The sequence below is a fragment of the Hoplias malabaricus genome, chromosome 17 (assembly GCF_029633855.1).
Source record: "Hoplias malabaricus isolate fHopMal1 chromosome 17, fHopMal1.hap1, whole genome shotgun sequence".
Taxonomy (NCBI): Eukaryota; Metazoa; Chordata; class Actinopteri; order Characiformes; family Erythrinidae; genus Hoplias; species Hoplias malabaricus.
In genome coordinates this window covers 2,026,853-2,047,365 of record NC_089816.1, presented here as the reverse complement: position 1 = coordinate 2,047,365, position 20,513 = coordinate 2,026,853, and the positions used below count along the sequence as shown (strand labels likewise).

At 40.9% G+C, this 20,513-nt stretch overlaps 1 protein-coding gene across 1 annotated transcript in view; it reads right to left on the bottom strand.

The window, feature by feature from the left end:
• Window positions 1–20,513, bottom strand: part of tnmd (tenomodulin) — a 73,762-nt gene that overhangs the window by 2,181 nt on the left and 51,068 nt on the right. The window contains exons 5-6 of the mRNA XM_066649847.1: window positions 11,232–11,391; window positions 8,322–8,437 (exon numbers count right to left, since the gene is read on the bottom strand). Coding sequence (XP_066505944.1) covers window positions 8,322–8,437; window positions 11,232–11,391 — 276 coding nt within the window. The remainder of the gene's footprint in view (window positions 1–8,321; window positions 8,438–11,231; window positions 11,392–20,513) is intronic.

Here is a 20,513-nt window from a genome sequence, read left to right as displayed (position 1 = left end):
GAGTAAAATTGAATTCAGAGAGTTACTGTACTTTCTTGGATCAACAGTTTCTTGCCGTGGTGATGGAAAACACTTGTTCACTTCTGAGCATTTCTAGAGCAAAGGGTTTGCTGATGACTACTTTATAGAGTCGACTGCTCTCTCACCTGGCTTAAAGGCAATGTTCATGATGAACAGTTTTATAAACTTCAGAGGACATTTCCTCACTATTTGATGCATTTAGACAGCATGGAGGCCTCCAAACATAAAAAGCATAAACAAGGTGAGGATATTGCTCTGTTCCCGCTCTATAGGTGGGTAATGCTTATTTATTTCCGCTCTTTCAGAACATGTGAGGTGGAACTGATTCCAAATTCGGGAAAGCGCTAACTGCATGAGAGTAAACACAGAACAAAAAGGCTAAGAAAACTAAAAAGGCTAAGTAGACAAAAAAGAGAACCGCAGTTCCCCAGAATTGTTGATGTTGTCTTTAAATCCAATTGAAATTTAAAGGCAATTCTGGTTTATTCTGGGTGCTCAGTTTATTCAGGCACTAGAATAATAATTCTGAACACACTCTACATTGACATCTAGTGGCCTGGAAGTGTGGAGCATAAATATGTTCTTTCAGGGATTAATACCAGTTTGATTCCTCTTGATGGGCTTCATGAAAACAACATAAGAATAATAACAGTCATTTTACGAATATCGTTATAAAAATGACAGATTTTTGCATTTCTGTGATCTCTATAGAAATGCATGCAATGCACATGAGCTTACAGCAAATGCCAAATGTGCACCCGGGGGTATAACATTCTCCACACTGGGTGCTCTGTAGCGATGGTGCTCTATCCAATTCCTCTCAGACATATTGGAGAGGCATTATTCAAAACATAAAATTAATATATATGCGGCAAAGTCCAACATCTACTGTAAAGTTATCCTATAGAAGAGTAAGTAGAGAGGTGTACAGGCTCTTAATGCCACAAAGAAGGTCTGACTCTTTGTTAACGCCCTTCATATTTGCTTTGAAGTGAAAGAGAAATGGGTAGGAGGTGGCAAAAAAGTCCCTGAAAATATTCTGCGATATCACAGAAATCAACTTAAATGCATTTAAAGCAGACACCCTCCATGTGAACTGTCGGGGAATAAAGTGCAGGGTAATGCGCTTGACCTTTACTTTATGACAAAGGTGGGATGGAGTTGAAGCCGTGTCTGATCTAAGTGCTCTGTACGCACTGCAAAAAATATTAAGTGAAATTATCTTTTGCTTGTTTTAAGTCATTTTATTCAGTAAATCTATTTTTTTTCCATAGGCAGATCCACCGATAACATTATGACTACCTCCTTGTTTCACCATTCACTGTCTATTCTCTGTGTTCCACTGACCACACAGAAGCACTTTGTAGTTTTATAACTACAGACTAGCACTGCACTACACTGACATGTACTACAGGTACTGGTGGATCAGACACAGTAGTGCTGTTGGGTTTTTTAAGGCCCTCACTCCTAGAATGAAAATGATCCAGTCAAAACCGACCAAAAACATCCAGCCGACAGCGTCCTGTGTCACAGATGAAGGACTAGAGGACGACAGATGAGCTACTGTCTCTGGCTTTACATCTACAAGGTGGACCAATGAGGCAGGAGTGTCTCACAGAGTGGACAGAGAGTGGACACAGGGTTTAAAAACTCCAGCAGCACTGCTGTGTCTGATCCACTCTACACCAGCACAACACACACTAACACACCACCACCACGTCAGTGTCACTGCAGCGCTGAGAATGACCCACCACCACATCACACCTGCTCTGTGGTGGTCCTGTGGGGGTCCAATATAGATTATAATTATAAAACTACTACCTATAATTATGGTCAGTAGAACACAAGAGAATGGACAGTGCAGGTAAAAAATGTAGGTGGTCGTAATGTTATGGTCGATGGGTGTAATTGGAATAGTTTCTAGAAATAATGCTTGAAACAAATTAAGAGAATATTTTAGTGGACAAAATAAAAGGGTCTACAATCATTTTGGACTCGTAATAAATAGTCATACACTTTCACACTCAATCTCAGAGAAATGTACTGAATTTACAATGTTTTTGCCTAAAATGAGATTCCTTTTACATCAGGGAGTCCGATAATTACGCCAATATTTTCATCTCTAACATCCCATTCCTGCAGGTGCTAGGCTTGTCATTGGAGCATTTAAATGTGAAATAAGCCCTTATAACACACACACACACACACACACACACACACACACACACACACACACAGCCCCCCCAGCCTTGACCTTGGCTTTAAGTAGACGGCACATTCCTGAAGCAATTAGTAGAGTAATGATCGCCTAACAAGGCTGCGTTTATTTGCTCTTGCGGGCAGGAGGGGAGTTTGTGGATGGGGCTAAATGAAAGCTGGGCGAAAGGTAAATTGGGCAGAATTAATGGCCCTTGGCCTTCTCCATTGTGATGGCGATGGGCGCGTGCCCTCAACACATCACCTCAAGACCGAGTGCCGTGCCTTTGATCAGGCAGCTGCGCTGAGACGATCCGGAGAAGAGTGCCACTTAACTCTACCGCACTCGTCCGACTGTAAGAGCAAATAGCAGCCCTCCACTCTACTCTGTCTCGTCTCACTGCATTTCAATCAGAGTTCTTGCGAGACTCAGAGAGACGATGCTACTTTGTCTGATTAAAAAAAACAAACAAAAAATACAACACACAAACACACACAGCCTGTACAGCAAATCACAGGCATTGATCCATATATGTTATTTCCAGTGGTGGGGGGAAGGGGGGGGGGGGTCCAATAATGAAAAGCTGCTGTAAAGCCCCCTCAAATAGTTAAAAAAATGTTTTTAATACAGAGATGGAGCGGGAGACACAGCTCTCTTTTCTGCTCCCAAAGACAAAACTAAGGGAGATATGTCTCTCTCTCTCTGCAGCTTTTCTGCTCCCAAGGACAGAACTGAGGGAGACACAGCTCTCTCTCCGCAGCCCCTCTGCTCCCAGAGACAGAGCAGCACAGTCAGTCTGTATGGACTCACATACATCAGAATGAGCTGCGAATGTACAAACTGTGTTGCAAAAGACACGTTTGCTTCTTTTTACCTTAAACATATTCCTTTTTTCTGAACTCCTGAACTGAGATCACAGAATTGACATTCAGCTTTGTTCAAACAGTAAACACGTCTTATGAATGCATGATATGGGCCGAAGATGCGATTGGACCCAGAACGTCACGTGTGGTATCACACTTAAGAAGCAGATTGGTCCATTCTGATTGGTCCATTCTTCATAGAATTTTTCACACAATGTGAGAGACAGCTGCTGTTTTCAAATTATGTCGTAAACATCATCAAATCACCAATCATCAAAACAATTTTCTTTGGACAGCGATGATTTGTTATGGTTCTTTGAAATACTGCAACACTAATTCAGAAGGCTGCCATATGCAAATATATCAATCACAATGAGTCGTGATCATAGTGGGTATATATTTTTCAAACTGTATTTCAGTTGCAGTCATTATTTAGGACATATTTCAAATGTTTCTCAAAATATTTGAAAATCGTTAATCTACTTGAATAAGGATGAAAACATTCCATTGGCAGAAGAATAACTGGTCCCAAAGTATACCGTGTAACTGTAGTTACACATGAACAACCTATGTAACTACTGACAAAGTGGGACCTTATTATTTTGCAAAAAAGTGAAATAAGACACTCACTAGATGAACTCGCATATGTATAGAAATAGCTGGAATAATCTTATAATATCCTTACAACAACAACATAATGAGAAACATTGGGGTGTATTCACAAGGTTTAAGAAGATTTCAATGTTTTTCAGTGTGACTAATTCACCCACCTTAATATCATAACTATGTTTCTTCACTAATGATATTCAAGAGTACAGACCTCCAGACAATAACCTCGTACTTCCATTAGCAAGATCTGGAAGTGCAGCAGTCCTCATTGGTGTGGCCTTGTATTTATAGCTTAGAGTCTGGGTAAGAGGTAATTGGTGACATGTCCCATTGCTCTAATGTACAATAGAGTCGCTGAGATTCACATCACGTCTTTTGCGAGCCACTAAACAATGATGAATGGTTGGAAAATTACGTCTCTCTAATGATAGGGACTACAGTAAGAGGAAGAGGGGGGGGGGGCGATGCCTATCCCCTTTGATTTATTACTCTGACAAATGCATGTAGGCAATTACTGATTCATAATGTTTGTCAGGTTTGGGGTCTTCAGTGTTGAGAAGGAATTCATTACAGCTCCAACACAAAAGCTGTCAGAACGACAGTGATTATTTTATCAGGTTCACACAGAAAGACCCCAGTATTTTTCAGGAAAAAAATAAAAAATATGAGGAGCACGTATTACAGTTAAATGAAATGTCATTAGGCAGCGCACACAATGAACACTATTGTTCCTCAGAGGTAAATTAATCCAAGTGATCTCATGAAAATGTTTAAAACGACACAAAATAACCGCCTCCTGTTTGAGAGTTAACGTAGGTGTAGATGGCATTGATGAGAAGAGAAAAGCCAAGGGAACACATGTCTGGCGCACAGAATCACACAGAGGTAACGCTACTATTGTGGCATTCGCTGTTTTGCATTGTGTCCTTTTATCTTTGGAAAAATTTGCAAATGAATGCATAAATGAAATGACATTTGAGGTGAATGGAATATTCATTGAGTGATGAAGCTCCATTCAATATGTCTGGGATGAAATGGAATGGTATTTTTGAATCGTCAGTATCTGACCTTAGTGATATCCATGTTGCTGACTGCCATCAGATCTCATATCTATTGTGAAGCCCTCCCATAAGAGTAGAGGCCACCACTGCACGACCAGGGAGCAAACTACTGATTAATACCCTTCATTCCTGAAGAATTGTTGGATGTAAAACCTCTGAATATTGAACACATCTTAATTTCCATTCTGTATGCGGATTAATGAAGATGTCAAATGCATGCTCCCTTCTTGTCAAAGCTCATTGAATCATGTGGTCTCTGATGCATGAAATGATCACTTCTTTGTACAGAAGGAATGAACCCTGTTATCTAAAGTTGCTTGGTTAAGTGCTCTTCAACTACTCCTTCACAAAGCAGTGAGTAGTAGTGACTAGCCTACATCTTGCTTTATATGTATTGCTCAAGATTTGCCCATTTATTTCTCAAGACACTTTTTTTAATCCAAAACATTTTTATAAAATTCAGAGAATGATTCCTCATCATTTGCTAGCTCTCTGGCACACTGGAAAAAGGTCAGGTGTTCTTAAGCAGCCCTAGCTCGGTTAAAGGGAAACAAAGTAAGTGCCTTGGTCTGAAATTGCCACAGCCAAGAAAAAGCATCTGGAAATACCTCTGATCACAGAAGAGCATGAAATAAATAAGAAAGAGGATCTATCCTGCTCCATAGGTGTGTAATAATTACCTATTTTGGCTGTTTCATATGAATTACTTAACTTTAGGTGGAACTGACTCCAAATCTGGGAGACTGCTCATCAGAGGCAATTGCTCTAAGACTGCAAGGGAAGCTCAGCTTCCCCTAAAATGTCAAAAAAATAAGTGATCAAATATATACTGTTGTGTGTACATGTCATTGAATAAATATGCACTACAACGCACTCAACTTTTGTTCAGAATCAGCTTCTTATCACTGGTAAAGACGTGGCTTTCCACTCAATCATTCCCGCAGCTTCAAACAGTGCTTTAAACAGACGCTGAGCGTCCACAGAGTTCAATTGCGAAGCAGCGAAGTGCAGCGAAACGAGACGAGTCATTGGATAAATGCTGGGCTTTGTCCCGCCCATCGGACGCTCAGCGTCTCTGGGGGTCTATGGGGCAGTGGGCTGGCCTCGGCTGGCCCGGACGCTCAGCTTCTGCATGATGATTGGATGATCTGTCTGAGGCTGAATCCCTTTTTGATTGACAGCGAAATGAGCGAATAAGCGATCCTTTGGTGTAAAGATCCGTGGGAGCATTTCATTCTGTTCTGAGTTGAACTGGAGACTTTGTTAAAAACGACTAGCGACAAATCGAGCTTCTATTTCTGGTGGGTTTTTTGTAGCTGCTTGTGTTTGGAGACTGACTTCTATCACTCTTTCTGACTTCTATCTCAGTTTCTGTCCAGTGGTTGCTGCTGAGCCCCTCCACCGTCACAAAGCACTCACAGGCGGACACACTTCACATGGGCCAAGGCCGTTTAAGCAGCCTAGCTCTGCTGGCCATTGAGAGGACACTAGTCAAGTCCCTGGAAAAGACGCAGAAATTGAGCTTCCCCTCCTTGAAAGACCAGCATCCGCCACTGCTGCTCACATTGCATTAAAGTAAACGCAGATCAAAAATGCTACAAAAAATTAAACAGCTCAAATTACAAAGACATATTTGTGCAGTGACAAGCAGTGAATCAAAGGTTACAGGCAAGTACATTTTCAACCAAAATCAAACAAACAAACAGACGAAAAAAAGAGCTTCTGACTGAACATATACATTTGTGAAGTAAATCTCCTGTGATTCCTCAGGAGAAACAGCATTAGAGACAAAGGAGAAATGAGACTCTGATGATACCGACAACATTAAACCTGAGAGGGTTCATAAGGTTGACGAGAAATGGTTGAGTTCCTGTCTGTCTTTAGTTCAGAGTGTTATCTCAGCAAGTCTGAGCTTAGTGTGAGACTTTACTGAGATCTCCACTACAACTCAAGAGGAGGTGTGTTGAGATTTCAAGACTTTTTTTTTCTTAGAAGAAATATCAGAGCAGAAAAAATACCCCCTTTTTTTCCTTCCTACTGATCTTGATGTCTAGTCGAAACTCCAGACATTACGGATATCTCTTGCCTTTTTTTCCTTTACTACTGCACTGTACATTTGACATGGGTCATGATTTGTCCCAGCATTGATGAGCGTTATAGGAAGAGTGGTTATACTTTGGGGTCTGACGAACTCAACTGGACTCGACTGGACTCGACTGGACTTTGGCCCAATCATTAGAGAGCTTATCCTCAGTATGTAGGTCAAGGACCATGATGCAATTCCTCAGCTTCACTGGATGATGGTTATCTGTTTTGAAAGGGATCCAGAGCCGTGCTGGCATCCACAGCATCAGCGAAGCAGCGGTGGGGAAAGGTCAGCCTCGTATATCTCCGGCCTTCTGTCACTGGAACTTTGATGATTATTTATAAAACGGCCGTGATGGCCATGGGCTCGCCGCATGAAAAAAACATCTTTCTACATCCTCCTCCCAAACCTTCTAACCCCAGCACCCCACACAAACACACACACAGCAACCTGAAGCCCAGGAATTATGGGAGAAGAAGAGCAGAGAAATCTGTAAGGTCTGGAATATCTGGATTCCCACTGGTATCGACATGACTCCAGACTCCAATTACTAGGATCCACATCCCCTCTGACGCACACAAAGACCTTTGTTATCACTTGGCCCACAAACACACACACACACACACACACACACACACAACGTGCCTGCAACTGGCCTTGGAATTGGCTCCACCAGTATGTATTACCCAGTTGATAGAAGCAGAGGTATTTCAAAAGGAGGAGAGGGTTTCATCTCTGGGTTTGCTTTAATTATGCAAAACATTGAGGCACCGGCAATTGGACGAAGCAAAGCATTCCTGGCCCTCTACAGATAAATGTGCCTGGTTTATTTCACTTATATATTTATTTCTTTCTATTTTGTGAGGTCCTTTCTTGTCACTAGTCTCAGAGCAGGAGTTCTGGGGGAGTTGGAGCTTCACCGAGTTAAGTGTAGGTGGCTTTTAAAAGTGTATGCATCTACCACAGTTATGGAAGCCAAGGTTATTTAAAGATTGGGCATTCAATCATTCCTTTCCTTCTCTTTGAGGGGCGCCTGTGTTTTGCCGCTCGATTCTTTCGCGCCTTGATAATTAAAGCATTGTTAATAAATTTGTCTGTTCGTTAATGAGTGACCTTGGGAGGCTCTCTTTGTATGTTTATATCTACATTTGTGGAAAAAATAGAAGACGACGAAGAAGAAGAAGAAAAAAATGAGGCAAGATCGCTTCTTGCGAGGGCTTTAGGGAACTTTGCTGCCTTTGAAGGCTAAATATCCCTCTCCATTAAGTGCCTGACACTAAGGGAGTTTTAAGTGAACTGGCCTGATTTAAGCAGATATATAGAGCAATTCCAATGCCCTGTGGTCCACACAGTCTGTTTTTGAGTCAGAATAAGAGGGCACCAATTAATGAACGATTTATATGAAGGAAAAAAAAAAGAAATTCTGACTATCCAGTTCAGTGGTCTGAGCACGTCTCCTCTTCAGCCCAAAGCCTCATACTTACATAGTCATTTATTGCCAATTGGTCCGTGACGTCTCTAGCCTGACGCGCTCCCTTAGCTGTAGCCTCTTGGGTGTGGTGTGTATCTTCCCCATCCTCCACATCATGGAACTCAGCATCTGGAACACAGCAGGAGACAAGAATGAGAGACTAAATCTGGCACAGGTTACTACTACAAGCATTCAACATTTTTTAAAAAATCGAGAAATGCAGAGCAAGATGTTCAGATCAACAAAAGCAGAGGAAGATTTTATTGCTTAATTTTTGCTTTTTAGGACAATGTTATTCTCTTAAAAATCCTTTGGGGACACAGCATCAGATAAAAGAAGAGCCACGAGACATGGGAGATGTCAAGCAGAGAAAACGCAAGCGCAGTGTGAGGTGTTACTAAGATCTTGACTAAAGCCTAAATATCAAGAGGATACTTTCTCATGAGAAATATTAGAGCAGCAAAAATTTCCCTTGTCTTTCCATCTCATCTCTGTCTCTTTTTTTTCCCCAGGAGAAACTACAGGGGTATTAAAGAGATCTATTTTTGATTTCTGTTTATAAAGGCTCAGTTCAAATCTCTAAAACATTTTAAATCAGAGTCTGCACTGTTCCACGTTTAATAACGTACACTCAATTGTGTTTACAAAATTATTATCTAACTTTAAAGCAACACTATGTAGTATTTTAACCCTAAAATTACAGTTTGAAAATCATTATGATACTTCACTGACCTGTAATGCCCTGTCACTGTCATGGCTACTCTAGGGTCAGCAATGCAGAAACTGTACTTTGTAACTTTGAACGACGGTAGGAAACATCCTCATCCCTCCCACTCCCCCCTGATTTTACGACAGTCCTCTAAAAGTGAATTACACTCTGCAACTCTAGGGGTGGGTGGCACGGTGGTGCAGCAGGTAGTGTCACAGTCACACAGCTCCAGGGGCCTGGAGGTTGTGGGTTCGATTCCTGCTCCGGGGGACTGTCTGTGAGGAGTTGGTGTGTTCTCCCCGTGTCTGCGTGGGTTTCCTCCGGGTGCTCCGATTTCCTCCCAGAGTTCAAAAACACACATTGGTAAGAGGATTGGCGACTCAAAAATGTCCGTAGGTGTAAATGTGTGAGTGTGTCTGTGTTGCCCTGTGAAGGACTGGCGCCCCCTCCAGGGTGTATTCCCGCCTTGCGCCCAATGATTCCAGGTAGGCTCTGGACCCACCGTGACCCTAAATTGCATAAGCGCTTACAGATAATGAATGAATGAATGAATGAACTCTAAGGGTAGACCCATACAGTGTTTCTTTAATAAGGTTTATTCAACTCAAAAGTTACACCAAAAGTTGTATAGTTTAGATAAACAAACTCCACTTCAGATCAACCAACATCAACTTCTGCCCTATTTACAGCAAAGTCCCAAATGAATATATCACTCCTTTCTCTCCTTAAGCACGGCTTTTCTGTAAAATCCTAATGGGGAAAAGTGATAGTAGGTTAGTAGATCAACCCCATCAACTGGAGTATAAGTATATTCAGGTCCTCATAAACATTTTCCAAGTCTCTGCTAAAATAGGTCAGTTCACTGCTTTCATGTGAACTAATGAACTATATTAAAACAAACTAAGATGATGAGACCTTTGAAAACCCTCCTCATAGTAATTCAACTCTGATCAACATGGCCATAGCTTTCCTCTTGCTGTTTCACTGGAACATGATGAAGCCATACATTGGCGGTGAGAAAAGATGGCAAGAAGGAGAACAAGACGATGGCATCTGCCTTTAGCTTCTGTTCACTTCTCAAATTTACTTTGGATTACGGCTTAAGATATGTGTCCCACTTTATTTGAATTGTCCCCTGTAGAATATCTGCAGATGCTCAGATTATTGACAATCTAGCTGGTGAAGATGTGATAATAACTGAGTTGGGATTAGAGCCAACAGGGTTAGGACATGAGTGAAACTGGGTTCCTTCAGGATGAAACTTTGTAGAAACTAAAGATTTGAAATTTTTGAAAACTAAGAAACAGTTGCTAATAAGATCATTTGAAGGGCTGCCCACAGTTCTTTCATCTCCACATATTTAGTTTAGGTTTCAGGTCATGCTAACACATCTTCATATCTATTAAATAGCCATAATCACTATTATTACATTATCAGCTTATTATAAAATGTATGGAAATTACATCAGTTATTTCTGTTGACCACAGTATTGCCCATTGTTTACACAAGAATTTACATCACCAATATTTGAGCCAACCCCTCTGTACTGTTCTATTTTGTTCTCTCTATTCTGGAGGTGTAATATTGATTTGTTTAAAAACAGTGGTTTTATTTTATTTATGTGTTATTTATTTATTTTTTAAACATTGAATATTACTCCATTTTGCTATAAGTTCATTGTTATTCAAACAGGTGTAACTGCTTTTTTATGTTTTATCATGAGTGGCATAAAATGGTACACACACACACACACACACACACACACTCTACATTAAATATTATTTTATTATACATTAAAACACTCTTCATTGCCCCTGTTTAATGGTCAGCACACCTGGAAGCCCACCACAAAGCAGGTTTGATTTTGTGTATTGGATCATTCTTAGTGAGAATAGTGTGTTACTGTGGTACAAGTGGATCAGTGGTACAAGTTTTTAAACATTCTGTCCGCTCACTGTCCGCTCTGTTAGACACTCCTACCTCGCTGGCCCACCTTGGAGAAGTAAAGTCAGTGACAGCAGATCATCTGTCGCTGCACAGTTTGTGTTGATTGCCCCAACATAATATTATCACGGCAGCGCTAAGAATGATCCATCACCCCAGTCATACCTGCTGTGTGGTGTACATGTGGGTGTCCTGACTGCTGAGGAACAAGGAGAATTAGGTTACTTCATGAGGAAAAAGAGTAAACAAAATAAAGCCACAGGCAGTTACCTGTGAGAGGAGAAGGGTGGATCCAGTGGATGGGGAGGTCTTGACAGATCTCCCAAATCTTGGAATTGATGAGGAATGCCCTGTTATTAATTGGCTGCTCAGCAGGGAGCCATATGTGTGAGTCCACCACCTGAAAGTCCACTTCCCCAGGCTCAGACACCTATAAACAAGATATATTTTACACTCAGGCTCTATGTCCAATTAAGTTCAGCTCCATTCAGTTTTATTTGTACAGTGCTTTTCACAGTGTCAGTTTCACAAGTCAGCAGAAGTCTGGGTCCTAGCCCCAAGTAAACATGATAAACTCCCTCAGAATGTGAAGAACATCTGAAAAGAACCATGACTCCAAAGCAGATCTTCCCCCAAAGGCAAAGACTAAAATAACAAGAGGAAAAGCTACTGAGAGGAACAAAGACTCAAAATGAATCCCTGTCAGAACAAGATGTAAGCACCTGAGAGGAACCAAGTCTTAAAAGGACAGCCCTCTCAGGTCTAACTGAAGTCACCAGACTCAAAAGGAGGACTCACAGCGAGATCAAAAAGGGGAACCTCCTTCAGAACATGATGGAGAACCACTGAGAGGAGCTAAGTCTCAAAAAGAGAACCTCCCTCAGAGTGAGACAAATAAACAGTGAGATGAGTCGAGATTCGTAAGAGGAACTTCTCCCAGAACAAAAAGTCGAACTGCTGAGAGGCACCAAGACAAGAAGGACAAAAGACACTGGTCGACACTGGAACAGAACACTAATAGATTAAGAGTAATAGTCATGAGAGAGTAATAGCCAACACAGAACAAAAGCACAGAACTAGAGTGTCGAAGTGTGGGATTAGACAGTGAAAACCAGGGACTACTTTTCTGAACTTATCAGAGTGAGAAGTATTAGAAGTCTTATCTTGACAAGTTGTGAAAGTGTGTTAAGAGTTATGTTAAGAAAATATAGTGTGAGGCAGGTGAATAATGAACAGTTCTACCACACTCCATCTCCATAAGCCTGGTCTACACACAACCGTGGACTGGGCTTCACTCCGTTACCCTGCATTACACCATTTACCTCCACTGGGTACCAAAAGACTAATGGCCAGCCTCTGCTGCAATATACCGTTTGACCTCCCTCCCACTCTCTCTTTCTGTTTCCCTCCATTCCCTCCCTCCCTCTCGCATACTCTCACCATTTATTTATTTATTTATTTATTTACTCAACTTCTCTCTCTTAGCCCTATTCTGCAGGTACTGGTGTTGTTGCATTTCAAGGTCAAAGCAAGGTTTGCTTTAAAGCATCACAAGGTAATATTTCTAACCTTACAATTACAGCTTCAAAATTATTATGATATTTTACTGACCCGTAACAGGGAGAACAGAGCCTCTGTCTTTGCTACTCCAGGCTTTGCATTGCAGAAACTGCACTATGAAACTTTTTTAATGGTGTTGTGTAGTGCTTCTGACAAAGTAAAGAAGCTTAAAGCATGATCCCTCTGTGCCCCTCCCTTCCTTTGAACGCTATTAACATGTTTAATTTGTTGATACTCTAGTTCATGAGCTGTAAAGTAAACTATTATGGCTTAATGATAGTGAAGGCATGTCATTTCTGTTTAATAGAGATATATCAAGCGCTTCAGCTAATGCAACCTTATGAAATATTTGTTTGCTTTCGCCTTCACATATGTAAATACAAACACTAAACAAACCCTCCTCCCCATTCCCCTTGTTAATTAGTGGAGGGAACAGAGGGAAAGGCTCACTTGACAAATGTTTTTACAAGGTGATTTTCTCCCAGTCTAGGGCTTAATTGCACATTAGTTAAGCTTGATGTAGAATCCTGGGGCTATAGTTTGAGCTACTATCATTTATACTGGGTCGCTTTCCCCTTTCCTCTGTGCTCTCATGCTCTTTCTCATCCTCGTGCTTTATGAGAAGTCATTTTTTCCATGCCCTGTCTTGTTTGTTGTTAAGTGACACCGCACTGACCTGTGGCGAAGTAGAATCCACACCAGTTCCGCCTGATTAAAAGCAGCATCCACTTCGCCGCTGCCTTTGACACAGTTTTCTGACTCTTAACAGCACCCCCCAAAACAGCACCCCCTAACCTCCCCCTCCACCACCGACATCACACTAAACTAATGATGACTCGGAGGACAGCCAAGCCGCCACTGCAGAGAAGCTGTTTTTAAGCTGAAATTAAAACCGGGGCCTTCAGCGCTAGATTTTAATTGGCCCTCTTAACTGCTCAAGCAAAGCACGCCTCCTTCACAAGTAAATAGAGGTTAGGCCACTGATCCTGCAACATGACTTTTACTGCATATTTGAGAAATTACACCAATAAACTCAAGGGGAGAGTGTCTCGCGGGACTTGCAAAGGTCATCGGCGAGGCAGAGAGGCGCGGTAAACAAGTCCTCCTTGTGCCATCAGAATGCAGGATGAATGGAGTTGTATTGTGAACATTAGAGCACAGATTGATCCACACAATTTGACACTATCTGTTTTTCTATTTTGAGTGGTGGTTGAATGAAAGGCAAACCCTTGTGTGAGGTTTTGATGGCAGTCATCTGAGTCTGCGCCCACCCCCCACCACCCCATGCCCCCCCACCCCAGGCACCCTCACCATCAGGCCTAAATTCCATCAAATGTTTTTTACGGTTTGTATTTAAGATTAAAATAGTGAGGAACTTATTTGTCTACTAAAGTATAAATAGATAAATAAATAAAATGACTATCCCAGATTGTTCCTAAAACATGAATTCCTTTGTTTTAACCTGCTCTTCCCTGTTTACACAATAATATAATACACACAGAACAATGCACCTTCACTCATTGCCCATTTAATCAGCTCCACTGACCACATAGGAGCACTTTGTAGTTCCACAATCACAGTCTCTAATCCAGTTTTTTCTCTGCGTACTTTCTTAGCCACATTTCACCTTGCTCTGAAATGCTCAACTCTACAAGACAGGACTCAGAATCATTTCTACGTGTGTATCATATCTCACTCTGATCTGAAGCTGCTGTATACAGTGAATAAACCATGACATTGTCCTGACTCTACAGGTTTATCTCTGGCCCTGGTGCTGAGTTCAGCCACAGTGACACGGCATTTTTCATAATCAATCACATTCTGTTAAGCCAATCGACAACAAGAGTTGTTTATCGTTTTCCACTGCAGCCGCTCCCCGTAACAGTTCTTCTAAATGAAGGCGGTGACCACGGTGCTGTTGGCCAGAGTCTAGTGGGTGAAAAATATATTGCTAAGCGCCATCAGGCAGGGACACTGCAGTGTTATGCACCAATCATCCATAACATTATGACCATCCTTGTTTCTACACTCACTATCCATTCTCTTAGCTCCACTGACCAGACAGGAGCACTTTGTAGTTTTATAATTACAGACTTTAGACCATTTGTTGCTCTGCATATTTCATTACCCCCTTTTACCCTGTTCTTCAATGATCAGGACCCCCACGGGACCACCAAAGAGCAAGTGTAATTTGGGTAGTGGATCATCCTCGGTGCTGCAGTGACGCTGATGTGGTCACTGCAGAGCTCCAGTAACACAGATGTTTCTGATCCACTCATACCAGCAGAACACCAGCACCTAACCACTGCACAGGACAGAGTGAAAGTGGTCAAACAAAGCATGCAATGACTGAGATGGACTACTGTCTGTAACTGTTCAACTAAAAAGTGCTCCTGTGTGGTCAGTGGAGCTAAGGAAATAAACAGTGGACCAACACAGAGGTGGTTATAATGTTATTAGATGATCAGTGTATGTATCTGTTGAATGTCTGAAGCTTAAAATGTTGTAACCTCACCTCCCCAGACCTGTACTAGCACCAAAAAAGTTGAATTCTCTAGCCTTAGCCCGTGCTAGGCTATAAGTTTGGTGACTTTTGGTTCATGTGCAGCTGCTCTCAGAATGTTTGGTTGAATGTTTGGATTCAGTGTATCATGACGATACATTGAGAGGTACATTTAGTTTTTTTATATTCAAGCTTTTGGTCTAAGTCTAAATATACTCCCTGAAACATTCTCCTCACATGCTGTGCATTAATGGCATGAAATGATTTTGTGTCGCTGTAATTCATAACCCTACATACAGTCTAAGCCACCTAATGGAGAGGAAAGGAATAAGAAAATGGAAACTTATTGTGAGACAGTGGTGGAACGAGGAGAACGAGTGATTTTCATCGTCTGTGTTTAGGTGACTGGAGGGAAGCTCAGGGATTACCTCTTTCATCATTTCCTTGGCTGAATAAATTGGAAATTGTAAAAATACTGGCAGCGAACCGTTCATGTTTGTCACCTGGATGTACTCTGGGGCCGCTTTATTTTCCTTATCAGCCGACTGCAGTTTCTCCTCTGCTTGCATTGTTTCGCTGCGAGTTGCATGCCCTGCGGCGGGCCGCCTCTCGCAGCTAATAACACTGCAGTTAACCCATACCTGCTGTTTTACATGTTCACTAACCCCCTCTCTGCTGCTGCTGCATGAGGAGATGTGGTCACTTCTCTCCTTTAAAAAGCCACAGTTCATGGACTTCACAGATGCTTTAGATGCCTCCATGTGTCTGGCCAGGAGTCTACAAGTAGTAACTGTCCTTGGCATCGGAATCGTCTTCATGATGTTACAGGTGCTCCCTGTACAAACCACCCATAGAGTAAAAAAAATCAGAGTTTCATTGGAGCATGGTGCATGGTCATGGCCACGAACAGACACATGGCACATATTGATCCCACTGTAATGGCAGGTTGTCCTTTTGTGCTAGAGAGGAAATTGGAGATGCATCTCTTTGTGCAGTATGTGAGCTCAGAGAGATATAGAAGCTCTGTGTGTGGGGTTGAGAGTCCATGTTTGGGGCCAAAGTACTCAGCTTCACAAAAGGGCACAGTGTGCCTGGTTAATTTCCTTGTGGGTCAGGTAAAACTTGCTGCCTGGCTTACCGGGAAAAATAAAACACAAGGCACTGGGACACTGGAGGCTGAATAGCTGCTGAAAGCCACGATGACTTCAAGGTTCAGAGTGGAATTTGCATTTTACAAAATCACTGTAGAGTGCAGGATTTTAATCAGGTCTGGGGACACAGAGGTTTTCTGTGCTCTTAAAAATGACAAGTACTTGTCATAGTGGCCTTGATGGGTTTTAAAGAAGTATTGACAAGCTTTAAAGCAGTATTTTTTTAAATGATTTTAATGAAAATTCTGAAAATAAAATAATGTTTAAAGGTCTCTCACTCTCTCTTGCAGTCTGTTATGTTCCAACAAGAAAAAATATATCAATCAAACAAAACCCAATTTATATAATTTATTGATGAAAATAACAGGTATAGCACACTGATGTTTTTCATTTGAAATTAGAGCTGGAGAGAGAGAGAGAGAGAGAGAGAGAGAGAGAGAGTGAGAGAGAGACAGAGAGAGACAGAGAGAAACTTTATGTCTTGCATTAGGCCCATTATCTCTAAATTTGTATTTGACTTTATGAAAAGTAGGTGCATTACAAACACCCAACTCCCAATAAAAAGTAAACAATCTTTCCTTCACATCCTGTTTTTAAACTTTCTTTTTTTTATGTGTAGTTCATGTTTGCAGGCACTAATCACGATGCTGCCTCCATATGTCGCTGTCATTTCCCTTTTTTAGCACACATTGAAAAACCTTAATTAGACTTTTCAGCTCAGCCTTATTTCACAGATGTGAAATCAATCAGTTTTAGCCAGAGATGGAGGGAGGTGAGATGGAGGGAGGTGAGATGGAGAGAGAGAGAGAGTGAGAGAGTGAGAGAAGCTGTGAGAGAAGCTGTGAGAGACATTGAGGGTAGAAGAAAACAGTGAACGAGTGAAAGAGAGTGTCCACCTCAGAGCAGGGTTTACTGCAGAGTCTGTCAGTGCGGCAGTAGTTCTGCCAGAGCTGGGCTCTCAAAGTGAACCTCAGTTCTGATTTTCCAGAAGGATTCTGCTGCACGGCTGTGAAACACAGAAGCCAAGGCTATGTTTATATTTCAAAAACTAGGATAAAAACCTGACTAAATATTTACATTTGGAATTTGCTAAAAACATGCTAGGAATGCTCAGAAATGCCTTCAATGAAACCTTCAGAGTGGAACTCAGCATTTGCACATCGACATTCCCTCAATCAGGCTGATCCCCACTCAATAAAATACAGAGCTCTTCTGGACAATCACTTCTCCTCAGAAACACACCCACTCTGCCTGCTCAGCCCACAGCTGACTGGGCCTCAGAAACAACATCGCACCTTCTCCTCCTCCACAAACCACATCAAACTCATCGGCATCAATCTCTGACCCTCAAACACAGTGAAATTTGGATAAGTGAATTAAACCAACATATAAAATTAGTTACTGATCTCTAAATCACATGGCTGAATTGGCTCACTGTGTAAACCTCAAACTAGTGCAGAAGGGGAAAATACAAGATAAGTTAACACTGAACCCGGAGGCCCAGAGAGTAGAGAACCTGCTCTAACTGCAGTCTGATGCAGAGAGAGGATGAAGAACACTTCCTCCTGCACTGCCCCAAATACGCAGCTATTACTTTTTATTTATTATGTGTATATGTGTATATATCTATATACTGTACACATTCATATGAGTAATGTTTCTTTATGTGTGTAATATATCTAAATGTGTCTATTTAAATGTATCTAAATGTAAATATGTATCATTTTAATTAATATTCTCTTTTTGTATGTTTTTTACTATCACTATTGGTAATATTCTTAACTTTAAATCACAGGTTTTAAATGCAATTAATGACAATAAAGCTATATTAAAATATTCAATTGAAAATTGAAATTGAGAGAGAGAGAGAGAGAGAGAGAGAGAGAGAGAGAGAGAGAGAGAGAGAGTTTATATTAATTTTGGTACAGAGTGTGTAAGAGAGGTATTTAGGCCAATCATTCTATACCAACCATACCACAGAACAAGAGAGAGAGAGAGAGAATGGAGAAAATGCAAGAGAAATAGGGAATGAGTATGAGTGTGTGAGTGAGAGAGAGAGAGAGAGAGAGAGAGAGAGAGAGAGAGAGAGAGAGAGAGAGAAAGAGAGAACGATGTGTGATAAATCACTTCAACCCTGAGTCAAGTGAAATTTACGGAGCAAACATCTTCAAATACCATTTTAATGGCTTACCTTTGTGAAGGACCTCTCTCTCTACCTCTCTCTCTTTTCCTCTCTCTCTTTCCCCCCTCTCTTTCTCTCTCTCTGTCTGCCTCCTTAAGGCTATTTGGGCCGAGCCTTCAGAGGAGATGATTAAAAATTAATATTAGATCAGGATTGACAGCAAACACCATTTGATGTGCGCCACAAAGGGGCTATGGGTTTGTGGACTTTCTGACGGTTTCTCTGACGCTTGAGACCCAAGTTTATACTTTTGTGGAAAATGCTGGAGGCGAGATGAGAGGTGCAGAGGATCGGGGTGAAGGAAAGGAATGCATACGCGTGTGTTGGTGGATGGATGTGTCAGTAAGTGGGGTAGGTGTGTGTGTGTGTGTGTGTGTGTGTGTGTGTGTGTGTGGGAGGGGGGGATACATGGTGATCTTTAGGCTGGAGTAGATTTCATTCTGCAGCTCTTATATCTCTTTTTCTGCTGATTCCATTGCAAAATACATGATATTTTTTCTCTTCTGCTTCAAAAAAAGATGACATCCTGGGGAGTGATATCATCTCAAATGTAGTTTATGTATCTAATAATATATAAACATATGATTATTTTCCCCATAAATGTTCTGTATTTGTCAGATGATATCTACATTGAAGTGAGACCATTATACTTAATATTGACTAAAACAAAAACTAAAAACTCTTTAGTATGTGAGTGAGTGAGTGTGTGTTGTCCTGTGAAGGACTGGCGCCCCCTCCAGGGTGTGTTCCTGCCTTGCGCCCAATGATTCCAGGTAGGCTCTGGACCCACCACGACCCTGAACTGGATAAGGGTTACAGATAATGAATGGATGGATGGACCTTATGATGTGAAATTTTACACATATTTACTAGAGTTAAGATGATTTTACTTAATTATTCCAGTGTCAATGCATCACTTGTGAGATATGGTTCTAGCACCCTACAAATTTTAACATGTGATATCCTCCCAAATCTAGTAAACATAGCTACTATATTATAAAAGTATGTTCCCGAGACCAAATTCCACATTGTTTATTTGCCTGTTATAAACACCAAAAACAGTTGAAAAATATTTCTAGCATCTTTTGTAAAAGTTTAGCCATCAAAACAACAAAAAATTGTTTACTTGCTCATTTTTATCTGCTTATGAAGTGAACCTGAAGGGTGTAAATTTTTTTTTAGCTTATTATAACAGTTTTGTCCAGCAGATATTTATTTTCAGTTACCCCTCAAGGCTTAATTGAAACAAGAGAAAAAATTGAAGAGCTGAGTGTTAAGAATTATATTAATATATGAATAATTAATCAATTATATTAATGCAATATTAATTACAATACACGGCCCATGGCTTCTTGCAGAGACTGAGACTTTGGTGGATGATCTTAATATATAGACCTTCTTAATGTGGACTGATTGAAATCATAAAAACTTGAATGTTCTATACAGGTTTCACTCTAATTTTGCCAACATTCCAACTTTCCTGGAGTTTGTTCAAGTCAAATTTATTCATATAGAGGGTTTTTCTTACTTAATGTGGTGGTAAAACAGCATAAGACATATCTGGAATTAAAACAAGACCAAAATGAATAACCCCAGGTGGGCAACAGTGGCAAGGAAAACTCCCTCGAAGCTGGAAGAAGAAGCTTTGGGAGGAGCAAAACTCAAAAAGTGGGACCCATCCTGCTCTGCTGAAGCATAGATTTATATTTACATCAAGTTGGTCAGTGAACATTTTCTTTTCATTTCTTTGTACTTTGGTCAGTTAAATATATGTTCAAGAAAATGAACAAATTAAAGATGTATTGTAGTTTACAAAAAATATTTTTTGAAAATTTGGTTGCATTTCTCAATGTGTTTTTGCTTGTTTTTTAAGTGATGTTCATGATTTTAATTCAATGCACTTGTTTTATATGATTCAAAGAATGATTCCTCACCATTTACTACCTCTCTGCTCTCTCTGGAAAAACATCCGTTGTTTCTATGCAGCCCTGGCTCAGTCAATGGGAAAAGTGGCTAGCACTGAACTGGCTCAGGTTTTCTTTCTGTGTGCTGCTGGCTGAACCATGACAAAGAAATGGCAGCTGGAGAGAAGTGAAAACTGGAGAGTAGTTTCCAAACTTTGAAAAACATGAAAAGAGACGAGGATTGTCTTCTAT